General features: G+C 30.6%; 1 protein-coding gene across 1 annotated transcript; it reads left to right on the top strand.

The window, feature by feature from the left end:
• The first annotated feature begins 11,591 nt into the window (after positions 1-11,591).
• LOC108851722 (glucan endo-1,3-beta-glucosidase 11) lies at positions 11,592-13,763 on the top strand. The gene is made up of 4 exons (XM_018625187.2): positions 11,592-11,726; positions 11,812-12,154; positions 12,239-12,959; positions 13,421-13,763. Exons 1-4 carry the CDS (start codon positions 11,654-11,656, stop codon positions 13,505-13,507), a joined length of 1,224 nt encoding a protein of 407 aa, XP_018480689.1. The 5' UTR covers positions 11,592-11,653; the 3' UTR covers positions 13,508-13,763.
• Positions 13,764-14,542: the final 779 nt, after the last annotated feature.

Below are 14,542 nucleotides of genomic sequence, written 5' to 3'. Positions count from 1 at the left end.
TCATAATTTTTATACTCTAGTTTTGACCCAAAAAAAGAATAGTTATACTCTAGCAGGTATGGTCGTTTTTCTTCATTGAGCTTCTTAGGAAAACTCAGTATACCCTAGAATACTACTATGCTCCTTCTCCAACCCATCTACTCACTAATAACAATTTAGAATATGTTCTAGAAAATTATACTATATGATTTCCACGACCATATGGCATTCTAGTTCGATAGTTGATTCCAGTTATTTTAAGTATATTCACACATTGCGTATAATAAAAGTTAAACTATGTCGACCATGACCTAGATAAATAATTTTGATATCTTATAATGTAGACGTGTTTACAAGTTGGACCAATCCTGTTTTCGAAATGGATGACAGCCTAAAAAAAAACTTAAAATAATCAAAAAGGGCCGAATGTGGAAACCACTTTTTCCTCTCCTGTGAAATCTAACCTTATCGAGCCTCTAATCAAACCAATAAGCATTCTTGCTTTTCATTCCTCTCATAGCTTATCTTATCATCACTTCATAGCCTTGATCAGAATACAAAGAACAAATACAAATATTTTGGCCCATTAGTCTGTTAATTTGTTAGAAATATATAAAATATAAGTATATGTTTTGAACTCGCAGCGTAGCGTAGACGAAGAAAATCTATATTATTAAAATTGAAATACAAATTGGAGAGGTTTGGAAACAAAGATAGTAGGATAAATGAGATATGTTTGGCAACATGGATAGTAGATATGTTTGGTTTAACACAATCATTTATTTTTAGCATTTAATAATTTACCATTAATATTAATGAAAACATAACAGCATATTAACTAGAAAGATATCGCAATCTCCTAAAAATTTATTTAGCATTTATTTCTAATTTAAGTTGATAATACCATTGTTTTCTAAGCAGTTACTATATTTCAATTTTGACTGAGAAAGAATCTAAAACAAAGAATCCAAAAAAATTAGGTTTCGAATAATTTTTGTTGAACACATCCCTCTTCATCTCCTATAAGCTATTCAGTTTCCGTGTAACAAGAGTTCCAACTTAACTTACAAAATACATAGTTGCAAAAAAAAACTTACAAAATAAATTTTTATTTTATATTTATCAAATTTATAACCGTAAATGGTGCTTTATAATATAGTAGCTATGATGAATTTTACTAATTGTAGTTTTCATTCTAATTCGGTAAATTAATCTAAGGTATTTGTTTCGGTAAATTAATACTTTTTATAAATATCCTTTTAAAATAAAAATTATTTGTTATTTTAACGTTTTATAGTAATAAAATAGTGATATATATATATATATATAACTCAAGTGTATTTGTTTCCACATTTGATACACAACATAATTAAAACAAAATAAATAGTTGATTTATATAAGCAAACCCGCATATACAAAAATACAAAATTTTGTGTATACTTTTATATAAATAATAGTCTAATGCAAATCAAATATGCTGAATGTGGAAGAGTATATAATATACTACACCAAATTCAAATATATATATATATATATATATATAATTGACCAAACGACCGCACAAGTGTTCTACACTTTATCTATACAAAAAAAAATATACACTTTTGCGGTCGATTAATTCATATTATAACAGTTTGAAAACCAAAACAAAATTACTCAATATAAACTATATTTTTGTTTAAAAGATCCATATAAAACAATTATTTCATACGATAATTTTTCAAAATACGGACTACTATTTGTACATTATAAACATTTATTTTAAAATAAAATAAATATCCGCACGGGTGCGCGGGTCAAGATCTAGTGTTGTTTTATAACTAATAGAGCTAAAGACTTTCTTAACATGTAACTGGCTCTAAAATATATAAAGATTGCTAATAAAACTAGATAATACCCATGTTTGATATGCTTCTGGTTATGGCCGGTTCTGAATACAATTCACCCAGTCGACATAACCGTTACCGTTCGAAGTATTGGATCAGATGCTTCTGGTCTACAACTCAATTCATTAGAAGACCAAATTAATAAGTACCACCTAAGAAATCAAAGCGTACCCTAATTTATATAACTAATCTACGCAATGTTTAAAAGTAACTTTATTCATGTTGCTTCAAACGAAAACCTTCAGAATTTTGCTACTGAATCTGGTGATGATATGGCAAACTATCACACGAATTACTGGAATTTCTTTTTTTTTTTTTCTTTTTGATAAATGCCTCGAGAAAAATATATTTAGTGATACAAAATAGACTATTATGAAAGCATACCACACTGCACAACTCGAGTTTGGAATACATTTTATTTAATGTCAAATGGTTAACTGATAATCTGTTATAGTTCACCACGTAAATCACTTGGACCAGATTTCAAGTCCAATCTGACTAAGTAATGGTAATTTAGTTTTAAAAAGAATCGAATTTAGCACTAATGTGGGTAAACACCAAATTCCAGAAGATTACCACTAGGTTATTACTGGAATTTAGAATTTTTAAATATTTTAGTGTCTTGTCTGTCTATATATTTGTCTGGTTGAAGTGAAGCTGTAAATAATTCTTAAAACATATTGTTGCTCACCGGTAGAACTAGAAACATTTTCCACACCACCACCACTGCATATATATGTATACTCTAATGTATATACTTCGAAAGTTCAAATGTATATCACAATAGAGGATAAACTAAATTATTCCCCTTCTTGTCTAAATTCCAAGTTGTTAAAGTAGCAAGTGAGATTCAGAAGAGCCACATGAAAAAGAAACAACCCTTTACGAAAACACACACACATGCACATGCTATTCCCCTATCTTCTTCCCCCAACTTAGCCTTTCATCTATTGTATTTAGACATTTCAATTTAAAAAATTTCCTTATCTTTGTGATCTCCTTGTTGCTATAGTTTTGTACATTCACTAAAGTATGTTCCCGACGGAAATCTTCCTCACTAAGTTAATTTGTACAACATATAATTTATAAACCACGTTTGTACACTAGTATAAAATTTGTGTAAAAAATTATGTGTAGTCACACTGTTAGCCACTAATCTATCACAGTTTAAAATAGCTAAGATTAAAATTTACAATTGAAAAATTGTCGCTAAAACATGGTTATAAGAGTCACGTTTAACCACTATAATAATAGTGGTTATCATAGACACCATTTTTCTATATTCTTTATGTGGCTAATTTTTCTAACAACTATTATTGTAAACAATTAATAAAACAATTTTTTAATAACCACAGATAAAAGTAATTGCTAAATCATGGTTATATATAAGAAGTATTGGCACATCATAGCTAAATTAGCCATGATTAACCATAATATTTTCTTACTTACAACATTATAACCACCATTTTGCCATAATTTTTCTGTAACAATTTAAAAACAATTACCGTGAAAAAAAATTAAGACAGACTATACAATGTATTTATATATTTATATAAATTTTGTATATATTGATTATTAATTTATATTTGTAATATTGGGATCATATATTAAAATAAAATCAAAAATATTATTTTATTATATTTTTAAATTATATCAATTTGAAACTGGTGAAATTTATTAATTTACCAAGTATTAATTTATTAAGTTTCTATTCAATATATTTTGGCTGCCTCTACAAAATAATACTCCCTCTATTTCATAATAAATGATGTTTTAGGAAGTTTTTGATATTTTAAAATAGATGATGTTTTTATATTTCAATGTATTTTTTAATTTTATTGAAAACTGTGCAACGAATGATATTTTGTAATATGTTTGTGATTGGTTGAAATTTTTTAATTTATATTTTAAAAAAAAATAAAATAAAAAAAACAAGTTTCTTAATAGCTGTGAGAAAAAAACTTTTATAAGTTTTTGTTCTCATAGAATAATAGATGGAATGTTACAGTTTTTATATGAAAGATCATATAAATGGAAAAAGGCCGCCAGAGATTGATTCTTAACTATAATACTTAACTCGAAAGATTGTATTAGTGGACTGTTAGTGACATAATTATCAATTAATCTGTAGAGCAGTAAGGCATGTGCCCTCTGGTTGCTTTTTAATTCTTGTAGAAGGACCAATCCTTTTGCCTCCCTCTCTATCTCTTTACCCTGAGTTTTCTGTTAGGTTGATTTTATAATTGTCATAAGTCATAACTACCAACCTCACTAATTAATAGTCATCCATCACATCTAATCTTCATCAATAGCAGTGTTCTTTATTTAATTTCCAACAAATAGTTTTGTTCATTTTTTCTTTCCCACCAAACTATTGTTTCTTAACTTACACATTGACTTAAACGTATTTAAACATGTGTCATGAATGACTCTCGAATCAAACGTGAAGAAAAAATAGAGAAAATCTGCTTTAAGCACCCGATTAGTGTTTTAGATTAACAATTTGATTAAAATGATTAATTTTTCAGATCAATTTATAACTTTTCATGTAGTGATATATTTTAAACAATGAAATTTTAAACTGGTTTTAAACAATATATTTTTAATATTGGAATTTTTTAGTCTGTAAATTTTATATGTGATTTGTGCATTTTCAAAAAAAATCACAAATCCCAATAATAAACCAAAACTAAGAAATTAAGAAACTAGAAATAAAATAACTATACAAGTGATAAGAAACTAACTAAATTAAATTAAAATCAAATTAGAATTTAGAAACAAATATCATAGCAAAGTTGGATATTTTGCAAAATCAAATACATCAAAACAACACAACTCATTAACTTATAAACCACAGTCTTGATGAAAATAATATAAGATATAAAACTAAACTAATCAAAAATAAATATTAATAACTATTACAGTTTGTTTTTCGTAAATACATTTCCGCATATATATATACCCAAATGAGTTACATAGATCTTGTCGTTAATTAAATGAATTAAAAATCGAATGTTGTTTTGATTTTTTTTCTTTGTATGCTATTTTGTGATTAAAAGAATTGTGTGTTTTAGGAGAATTTCCCAAATAAATACTCTCATTGTTAAAATCTTCTATAAATATTTGATAAGTCACAAGATTTGACAATCTATGTTACCTTTGTTTTTTCCCTCTCCAGCTAAAATGGAGGATGGTGATAAATGGGGATCGGTGGAATCTAAGGTGTCATAAAGCGCACCTTTTGCATCAGCTTGTTTGTCCTATTCCAAAACAAGTATAGAAGCATATTCATATGTTGTGTATAGATATAACTAATGTACATATTTGTGTATATATGTAAGGTGTAACAAATAAACAAGTAATTAATAAAGATACTTTGACCGGATGAGATAGCCCACTTGGTAAGGGCCTTGGGGGTCAATTGTCATGCCCCCGGGTTCGACGCTAGGCGGGGGGAACTACTCTTCTGTGTCACCAGTGGTACTGGGTGTTGGGCCTTGTCCTCAGCCCAGGTAATACCCTCCCGGGTGAAGCGGACCGCTGCCTGACCGGGCCCTGGGGAATGACCCACGAAGTGGGGAACCCCAGGATTATCAAAAAAAAAAAAAAAAAAAATTAATAAAGATACAAATTGGGTCACTTTGTTGCATCATTCCGTAAAGTTACTCTACAGTATATGTTTTTCAGATCTCTAGTCCATTTAATAAATATTTTTCAGTATTTAATGTTATTAATATATCAGAACTTAATCAAAATTATATACACATCGTTTCATAAGAAAAGCAACAGCCCAAACTTGCTGAAAACTCGTGAAATATTTCTTGTAATCTGTAATTACATGAATAAGAACACGTTGGATAATACTCATCACCTGATCTGATGCATAGAGCATGGTTGAAGTTATAGTTGTTTTCAATGTTTTACTATCAAACCAAAAATAAAAAGAAATTGATAAAACTACCACATTTCTAATACCATTTTTCATTGTTTATCTTAAGCATATTTATCTTCATTTTTAAAGATTCAAATAGACTCTTCTAAGGCTAACTAATCTAGATTTTAGTTTTAGAATTGAAGAGTGGAGTTGTGAAATGTGGGTTTAAGATTTTAGTCAATTTCTATAATATTATTTGAAAAATCAATTTTCTACGTTTCGTACTCAGATTAATTCTTAGAATGATTAATTACTATGATAATCTTAATGAATAAAACTTATTGTTAAAATACCACTGTTGATATTTTTAATTTACTTTAATATTTGTCTCCAAATCACGTTTTTATTAAAAAGAAAATAGATTTAATAAATTTATAATATTTTTAAACATGTAATTTAATAAAAGTGAATTTCCTTTTATATAACTCAAAAAAGAAATTTAATATAAATATAAAATATCTTTAATATAAATACCAGTATCAGTTTTTATATATAAAGCTTGTAATTCTATAAAAAATTATATAAACCAAAAATAATATAATATAAATATATTTTTTGTCGACAATATAAATATATATTATACTTAGTAGAAAATATATCTAAAACTATAACTTAAGAAAACCTATTTTATATATATTAAAAGAATGTAATATCAAAAAGAGAATATATTTAATATATACATATATAACAGTTTCTTTTATATTTATAACATGTTTTAATTAAAAAATTGGATAATTTACCAAATATGACCCAAAACTTGTTTTTAAATGCAAAAGTATACATAAACTCAAATCAAATGCAATACTAACATAAAAGGTTTGTGAAATTCCAACCAGTCTCTTATGACCAAACAAAAAAAAACAGAATTAAGTTTTATGAATATAACCCCTAAAAGTTTTTTGAGTTTCTATAAGTCTTCTCGAAGAATTCCATAAAGTCTTCTTGTGCATTAGATCTTAAAAATAAATATTTTAAAATAAAAATATTTTGTTGGGGAAAAATTTAAATCATGTAATAATAAACATTTGTAAATGATATAAATTAAGATATAGTAAAATTGAACTGTTTTCGACATAGATGAGTGAATATATTGAGTCATGATATTCTTTGGTTTAGAGTTTGGTAATATATTTTGTAGTATTGTATGTATTTAAGGGTTAAATTTTGGAAGCTTAACATTTTTTTTTTGAAAAATTAAATTTTGACTTATATGCGTTTAGTTTTGTGTATATAAATACCTTTTAAGTTGAATTTATAAATTGTTTGTTTATATTTGGTTAGTTATTTGAGTTCACAGTTTATATTTAGGGTCTAGGCGACTTCTAAGATGTCTTCTTGTGTTTTTACGTAAAAGATTTTCAGGAAGTCTTCTGAATCAAAAATATTTAATATAGTGAATACTTTTATTTCACCATATAAATACAATTTACACATGCTCTCTCCTCCTCTTAAATGGATGTAACAAAATGTAATGTTTCTCACTTTAAAACTCTCTAACCTCTCTCTAATCTCTTTGAACTTCTGACGTAGTCTTCTCCCATGTCTTCTCTTTCATAACAGATATGAGTGTTTTGTAAGTCACCATGTCTGATTTTTATTCATTTAATAATTTTTTGTTGTATAAAACTCTTAACTTTTTTCAAACTAACCTCTCTCTAATATCTTTGAACTTGAAAACACCAAACATTATATCAATTTCTCATTTTTTGTCTCATGTCCTTTTTACTATTTTTTTTTTTGTAACACAAACAATTATATTAAATCTAAAACGAGTTTAACGCGATTACATCCAGAGCTGGGCTCGATGGTAACAGGATAGTAACCGGAGGGATCCTCGACGGTTTGAAGAACAACATAAAACAGTACACTAAAACAAAGGAGATTGAAATTACCAAGAGAAACTTGCTCGGAAATTGGAGAACCGTGGGAAGCATCCGTTGTGTCCCTGGATAGGTTACTACCACGAGCTTGAAATAGTCGGAATCGACGTTGATTTGACCAAACAGCAAAGTTTGGCAGGAGGTGGAACGAGCGTGCACAGCTCTAGCTCCGACGACATCGAGTCTCTCGGAAGAGACATGGAGTAAAATGGTCTTGGATTTGAAGTTGACGAACAAATAGGACGTACCTTGAAATAGAGTAGCACTAGTGCAAAAGACAGAGCTAATGTAAGCTCTACTGACCTGTGATGGGTATACAAATAGTGACCATTTAAGCATAATATCACAGCTTTGGGCTAGGTGAACCCTTTGCACTGAGGCGTGACAACGGACTGTGGGCAGACATAATGCTTCAGAGGAGGAAGGATGGCTCAAGTTTAAAACAATCAGCACGTTTAAGCTCCATAGGTGGTTTTGGTTCAGACCAAAGCATGTGTCTATTGAGTACCAGCGGCTCTCGAAAGGGAATGGAGTGACGAGGCGACGAGGCGGAGGTGAGGTGATGCTCTTGACTATCATCCATGAGGGAATGGAAACTGAGATCCCGGTGAGAAAGTGACCTTCGATATTTTATTTTATTTGTAGGTTTTTTATCACATGATTCTCATCTTCCACTCCTTTAAAAGTAAATCTGAACTTTTTGGATATGTATTTTTGTGTGTTTTTAAGGTAGATCTATCTCATCTTCCATTTACTCTCTCTTTTTAGTTAGACTTTGGAAGATTTCTCGGAAGTCTTCTAACATATAATAACCTAAAAGACTTCTTGGAAGTCTTCTCACGAGTCTTCTCTCATATCAAGTGGAGTCCAAACTTGTTTTTGTGGATGAATGATCTATAATAGTTTTGTTTGTAGTCAGTTTGGTAAAACAATTTGGTAAATATGGTTATGTCTATAATATTATCTTGACATAAATGCTTGATATTATTGAAGTTATTGATATAACTTCAATAGCAAAACACAATAACAGAAAAATAGTCAAATTTATTACAACTCAGGAAGAAGACTTCTCAAGAAAACTTAGTGAATTTCACAAAAGATCAAACATTACATAAGTTCAAAGATATAACGCTTTCACTATAATAAACTGTTAACCCATGAGATTAACTTTTTGATTATTTCAAAAGTATACCCAAACTTGAATCAAATGGAAGACTAACCTAAGAATCTTGTGAAATACAACCAGTCTCTTATGATCAAACAAAAAAAATCAGAATTCATTTTTATAAATATAACCCCAGAAAGTCTTATGAGTTTTTATAAATCTTCTCGAAGACTTCCATAAAGTCTTCTCATATATTAGATCTTAAAAATAATTCAAACTTTTATAAAAAAATATTTTGTTGGGGAAAAAAAATAAATCATGTAATTATAAACATTTGTAAAATGATAAATTAAGATATAGTAAAATTAAATTGTTTTCAACATAGATGAGTGAATATAGTGAATCATGGTATTCTTTGATTTAGGGTTTGGTAACATATTTTGTAGTATTGTATGTAGTTTAAGAGTTAGATTTTGGAAGCTTAACATTTTTTTTTGAAAAAATAAAATTTGACTTATATGGGTTTAGTTGTGTGTATATAAACACCTTTTTAGTTGAATTTACATTTAATAAATTGTTTATTTCTATTTAGTTAGTTATTTGTGTTCACAGTTTATATTTAGGGTCTACACGACTTCCAATAAGTTTTCTTATGTTTTTACATAAGGATTTTAGGAAATCTTCCAAATCAAAAATATTTAATATAATTGGAAACTGTTATCTCACTATATAAATAAAATTTACACATTCTCTCTCCTCCTCTCAAATTGATGCAACAAAAATATAATGTTTCTCACTCTAAAACTCTCTAACATCTATCTAATCTTTTTGAACTTGAAAACACTAAACTTTATATCAATTTCTCATTTTTATCTTATATATTTTTCACTAATTTATCTTGTTTTTGCAGGTTTCTAATCATATGATTCTCATCTTCAACTCATTTAAAGGTAAATCTATAAATTTAAATTTTGTATTTGTATTTTTGTGTGCTCTTTAAGGTAGATCTATTTCATCTTCCATTTATTTTCTCTTTTTGAATCAGTTTCAACATTTTTGGATTTACAGGTTTTTCATTATTGTTGCATCATAGAGTTCAATTTCCCATTTTTATTGTACTTTTCACTAGAAATAAAAAGTAAATATAAACTGAAGTTTAGAGAATTATTCCTCTTGTCAATGTGATGTTCACATTTCTACTCTTATATTTCAATTTTTTCGTTCACCCAACTCCCAGATTTGGGATCCTCCAATCTATTATACTACCAAAGAGGAAGACATGTTAAGATTTCAACCCATGGTGGAGAGTTCAATTTTTTTTTAACCTTTGCCTTTGTGTGAAGAAAGTGTCTTCTTTAGGCCACTTTTCAATTGTATTTTCATCTTTGGCCTGACATAGTTGGCAAATGTGTTGGAAAGAGACAGTCTACAAGATATCATTCCTTTTTTTTGTGCAAGGATCCAACAAATTTTTATGAAGCCCATGTTTTCCTCACAAAGAATGTTTTTCTGTTGACAAACACTATCTACTTTTACTAGGATTCGGCATTTTATCTGTTCATTTTAGATTCGATTCATTATTCATTTCGATTAATCCGAAAAATCTGGATATTCGTAAGCGTTCTAAGGAAAAAATATTAAAAATTAATATATATAAAAAAGGAAGGAAATCACAAATACTAAAAATTTCGGAGCGATTTGCTCTGACTTTTATACAAATATATATATATATGTACAATTAAATATAGAAGTTTAAATGTATAATGTTATATAACTATACATATAAATTTATTAGATTTATATAAAAACTACTTATAGAAGTATTAAATTAAGAAAAATAAAAAATCTTTATAAAAACTATAATTCCTCCAAAATTTTATGTTTTATAAGAACATTTAATTAATTTTAAAAAAATTATGAAACATATAGTTTAAGACAACTTGTATGTTTTTCTAGATTTATTTTTATTGAAAAAGTGGATAAGATGTCCGTAAATATCTATAAATGTTCGCAAATATCTTTAAATTTTTAAAATATCTGAAAAATCGGATATTCGTATTTTTCGAAGTAAAGCAAATCAGAAATTATATATCCGTAAAATAAGAAGCAAATCTCAAATACTAAAAATATATGGTAATATTCGATCCGCCTCTACCCCTAACCTTTACAATAGCATAAACGAATAAACCTTATGTTACTTTGGTTATGTTTTCTGGAGCTGTTCTACGTCTCCGGTGTTTATATTATCAGATTGGTGCCTTGGTTATATCTTGCTATAATGAAATCAGGTGGCAGCATTTATCACCATAAGGGTAACGAAGAGCCTTCACTATCATTCAAGTGTAATAAGATTTTAAGAAGCTTTATCAGTTCGGAACACAAAGATGGCCCTTGTTGTTCTACTACAAGCTACCCATCTATAGATCCTCACTCTACATTACTTTGTTATGTGATGTCTTCTGGTATCTTAATATGTCTGTAACTTTTTGTTTCTTTGCAATAATTCTTGTTGGCCTTTTGTTATGTATGAACCTTACAGGTTTTATTCAATATTACACAAAGCGTTAAAGAAAAAAAACGGATAAACCTATTGCCAAACCTACCACCACTAGTAAAATAACAAATGTATTCATTATTATTGTTAAAATGAATCGATATAGCCACTTTTTGTTTGAGAAGACACTATGACTAGCAAAAATATAATATTAGGCAGGTAAAGTAAAGTATACTTATCTCCAAATTATAAATTGAATATGATTTGTCTCCTATTTGGTCCCATCTCAGTTCTTCTCCTCTATATTATCCCCACATTTCATTGCATTTATTCTCTTACAAATATTCTCCCTCAGTCTGTATCTCTCTTTCCTCCATGTCTAAAATGTTTAGCAGTGTTGCAATGACCAACTCTATTGTTCTTCTTCTATTTTCCTTAACATTCTTAGGTATCTTTTGTTTTTATGTGTAAAATTATTTCTCTCTCATTTCAATTGGACAATATTACACTTATTCTAACTTCTTTTTCCACAGAATATGGATTGTTCTTTCAAAGGGTCTCCTCTCTTGGCATAAACTACGGTCAAGTCGGCGACAATCTTCCTCCACCAAACAAAGTTCTACAACTCTTGAGCTCACTCAACATCAACAAGACAAGAATCTACGACACAAACCCTCAAGTCTTAACCTCATTCGCCAATTCCAACATCGAAATCTTCGTCACTGTGGAAAACGAAATGCTTCCCAGCTTGGTCGACCCACAACAAGCTCTCCAGTGGGTCACGTCCCGTATCAAACCGTACTTTCCAGCCACCAAGATCGGCGGTATTGCTGTCGGCAACGAACTATATACCGACGATGACTCAAGCCTCATAGGGTTTGTTATATACACCACCACATTCTTTAAACATATTAATTTTTCAAATCTTGACGTATTATTCCCCTTGTTTTTGCTATGTAGGTATCTTGTTCCTGCAATGACGAGCATTCATGCTGCTCTGGTCCAAACTGGACTAGACAAGTACATTCAAGTATCGACTCCAAATTCACTATCAGTCCTTCAAGAATCTTACCCTCCCTCCGCCGGAAGTTTTAGGCCGCAAATCGCCGGTGTAATGACGCAGCTCCTAAATTTCTTGCGTAGCACGAAATCTCCCTTTTGGATCAATGCTTACCCTTACTTCGCTTACAAGGATTCTCCAACAAAGATCCCACTAGACTATGTACTCTTTAACCCTAACGCTGGGATGGTTGACCCCTACACCAAGTATCACTACGACAACATGCTCTACGCTCAAGTAGACGCTGTGATCTTCGCCATGGCAAGGCTTGGCTTTAAAGATATCGAGGTTGGGGTCTCGGAGACTGGTTGGCCGTCTAAAGGCGACGGAGATGAGATTGGGGCCACCGTGGCCAACGCGGCAGTTTATAATAAGAATCTTTTAAAGCGACAACTTCATGGTGAAGGAACGCCATTGAGACCAAACATGAGGCTTGATGTTTATCTCTTTGCTCTCTTTAATGAAGACCTTAAACCAGGACCAACCTCTGAGAGAAACTATGGACTGTATCAGCCTGATGAGAGCATGGCTTACAATGTAGGTTTACTATCATCATCAACATCATCACAATCATCTACTTCAACTAATTCTTTTATGTCCATCACCTCCTCTGCCTCCACGGTATGTACCAACGCTGGACTTTAGTTACTCTCTTTCTAGTAGATCCCTAGCAATATATTTCTTTTTATTTTGGTCTTTAAACATCACATTTTAATCCCCTAGAAAATGGCTTTCATCGAGAAACATACATAAGTAATACAAAGTGTGACGTGTTATTAAAAAGAAGAAAATTGTGACATTTTCCCTTGTATTCGTGACGTTTAATACTTGGAAAGTTCGGCTTTTCTAGAAAATAATTTTAACAAACATATTTTTAATAAACAATGATAAAGTTTCGTTTATTTTTGATTGGAGCAATATGATTAGTCTTACCACTGATGTGTGAATCATGTGATATTTATGATTATCGCACCGTTTGGTTCTAATTCCTAACATTAATTAATTGAAAATGAGTGGGCTTAATTATTACTTATTCTACTCAAAAAAATTTATTACTTATTGAATTGTTATTAATTAAACAGGCTATAAAGGAAGGAAAACAACGGTTGATATACTTGACATGCGTTTATTTGCTGGGCATTCACATGATTATTAGAAGACCGTACTAGAAGCAGAAACAAAATCGAGAGAGCTTCTGCGTGTAAATAGAGAGAGAAAGAGTCCACTAATGCGGTTCATTTTCAACGAGAAGAATCATATTATTTCCAAAAGTGTCTCAAATTATTCTTTGAAGAAAACAATAGAAAATTTGTTCCGAGCGATTGATTAATTAACTTGAGAAGGGGAGGCAGTTCTGCAATCTGCAAAGAGAATCCAATGTATAAAACACTGACGAATGTTCATATTATATAACTATATATTATTTAGAAAACAATATATATATATATATATATATATATATATATATATATATTTTCTTATTAATAGACGTGTTGATTAGTTTTTTTTTTTTTGCCAGCTATAAGAATATTATTAAAAGTCTGGCCCAAAAGGACCCAGCCCAAACCGATACAAAAAGGCGTACCAGGCTCGATTACAACAGAAACCCGATATGAAGAGCAAACAAAAAATGGGCCTTAAGCCCAACCAAAGACGACGCGGTGTCAACTATGTCACGCGCCCAGATCTCCTCTGCAGACCGTCTATGTGCTAACACCACCGGTCACACGAGCCACGCGTCAGCCAAACACCACGTCTCCATCCAAGGTCAAGATTTTCGCCGGAGAAAACGGAACGACTGATATTCCGCCGGGTCTCACCGTCGACAAATCACCGCACCCACCGTATCACCTAAAGATTTCACCAGAAAGCTTCCAATCTCATCTGGTTAAGACATATCACCGCTGGCGATCAACAAATCCACACCCACGTCTTCCTGTCAGATAGCGTACATCAGGCCTCCTGAAAACGCATCCAACCAGCGAAGACACCAAAACTCGATCTCATAAAACAAAAAGGAAGCGGGACCAAAGTCGCACCCTTCCGAACAGAGGGAAAACAGAACCGGCAAGGATGGTACTGAAGAAGCCATCACCTTCCGGAATCAAAGCCGGCGGAACCGCTGCTGAAGAAGCTGCTTCTCCCCAGAGTCAGAGTCGGCTACACCACGTCGAGAAGATCACCATGTGCCAGAGACATCACCA

The sequence above is a fragment of the Raphanus sativus genome, chromosome 1 (assembly GCF_000801105.2).
Source record: "Raphanus sativus cultivar WK10039 chromosome 1, ASM80110v3, whole genome shotgun sequence".
Classification (NCBI taxonomy): Eukaryota; Viridiplantae; Streptophyta; class Magnoliopsida; order Brassicales; family Brassicaceae; genus Raphanus; species Raphanus sativus.
Note: the sequence above shows the minus strand (reverse complement) of the source record. Positions and strands in the feature narration are given on the sequence as shown.

Excerpts from the sequence above, each read along its gene's own strand:
- LOC108851722 (XM_018625187.2), top strand. The coding sequence starts at position 11,654 with ATGTCTAAAATGTTTAGCAGTGTTGCAATGACCAACTCTATTGTTCTT. Across the intron at positions 11,727-11,811 it reads ATTTTCCTTAACATTCTTAG|AATATGGATTGTTCTTTCAA; the intron begins GTATCTTTTGTT and ends CTTTTTCCACAG. Across the intron at positions 12,155-12,238 it reads GATGACTCAAGCCTCATAGG|GTATCTTGTTCCTGCAATGA; the intron begins GTTTGTTATATA and ends TTTGCTATGTAG.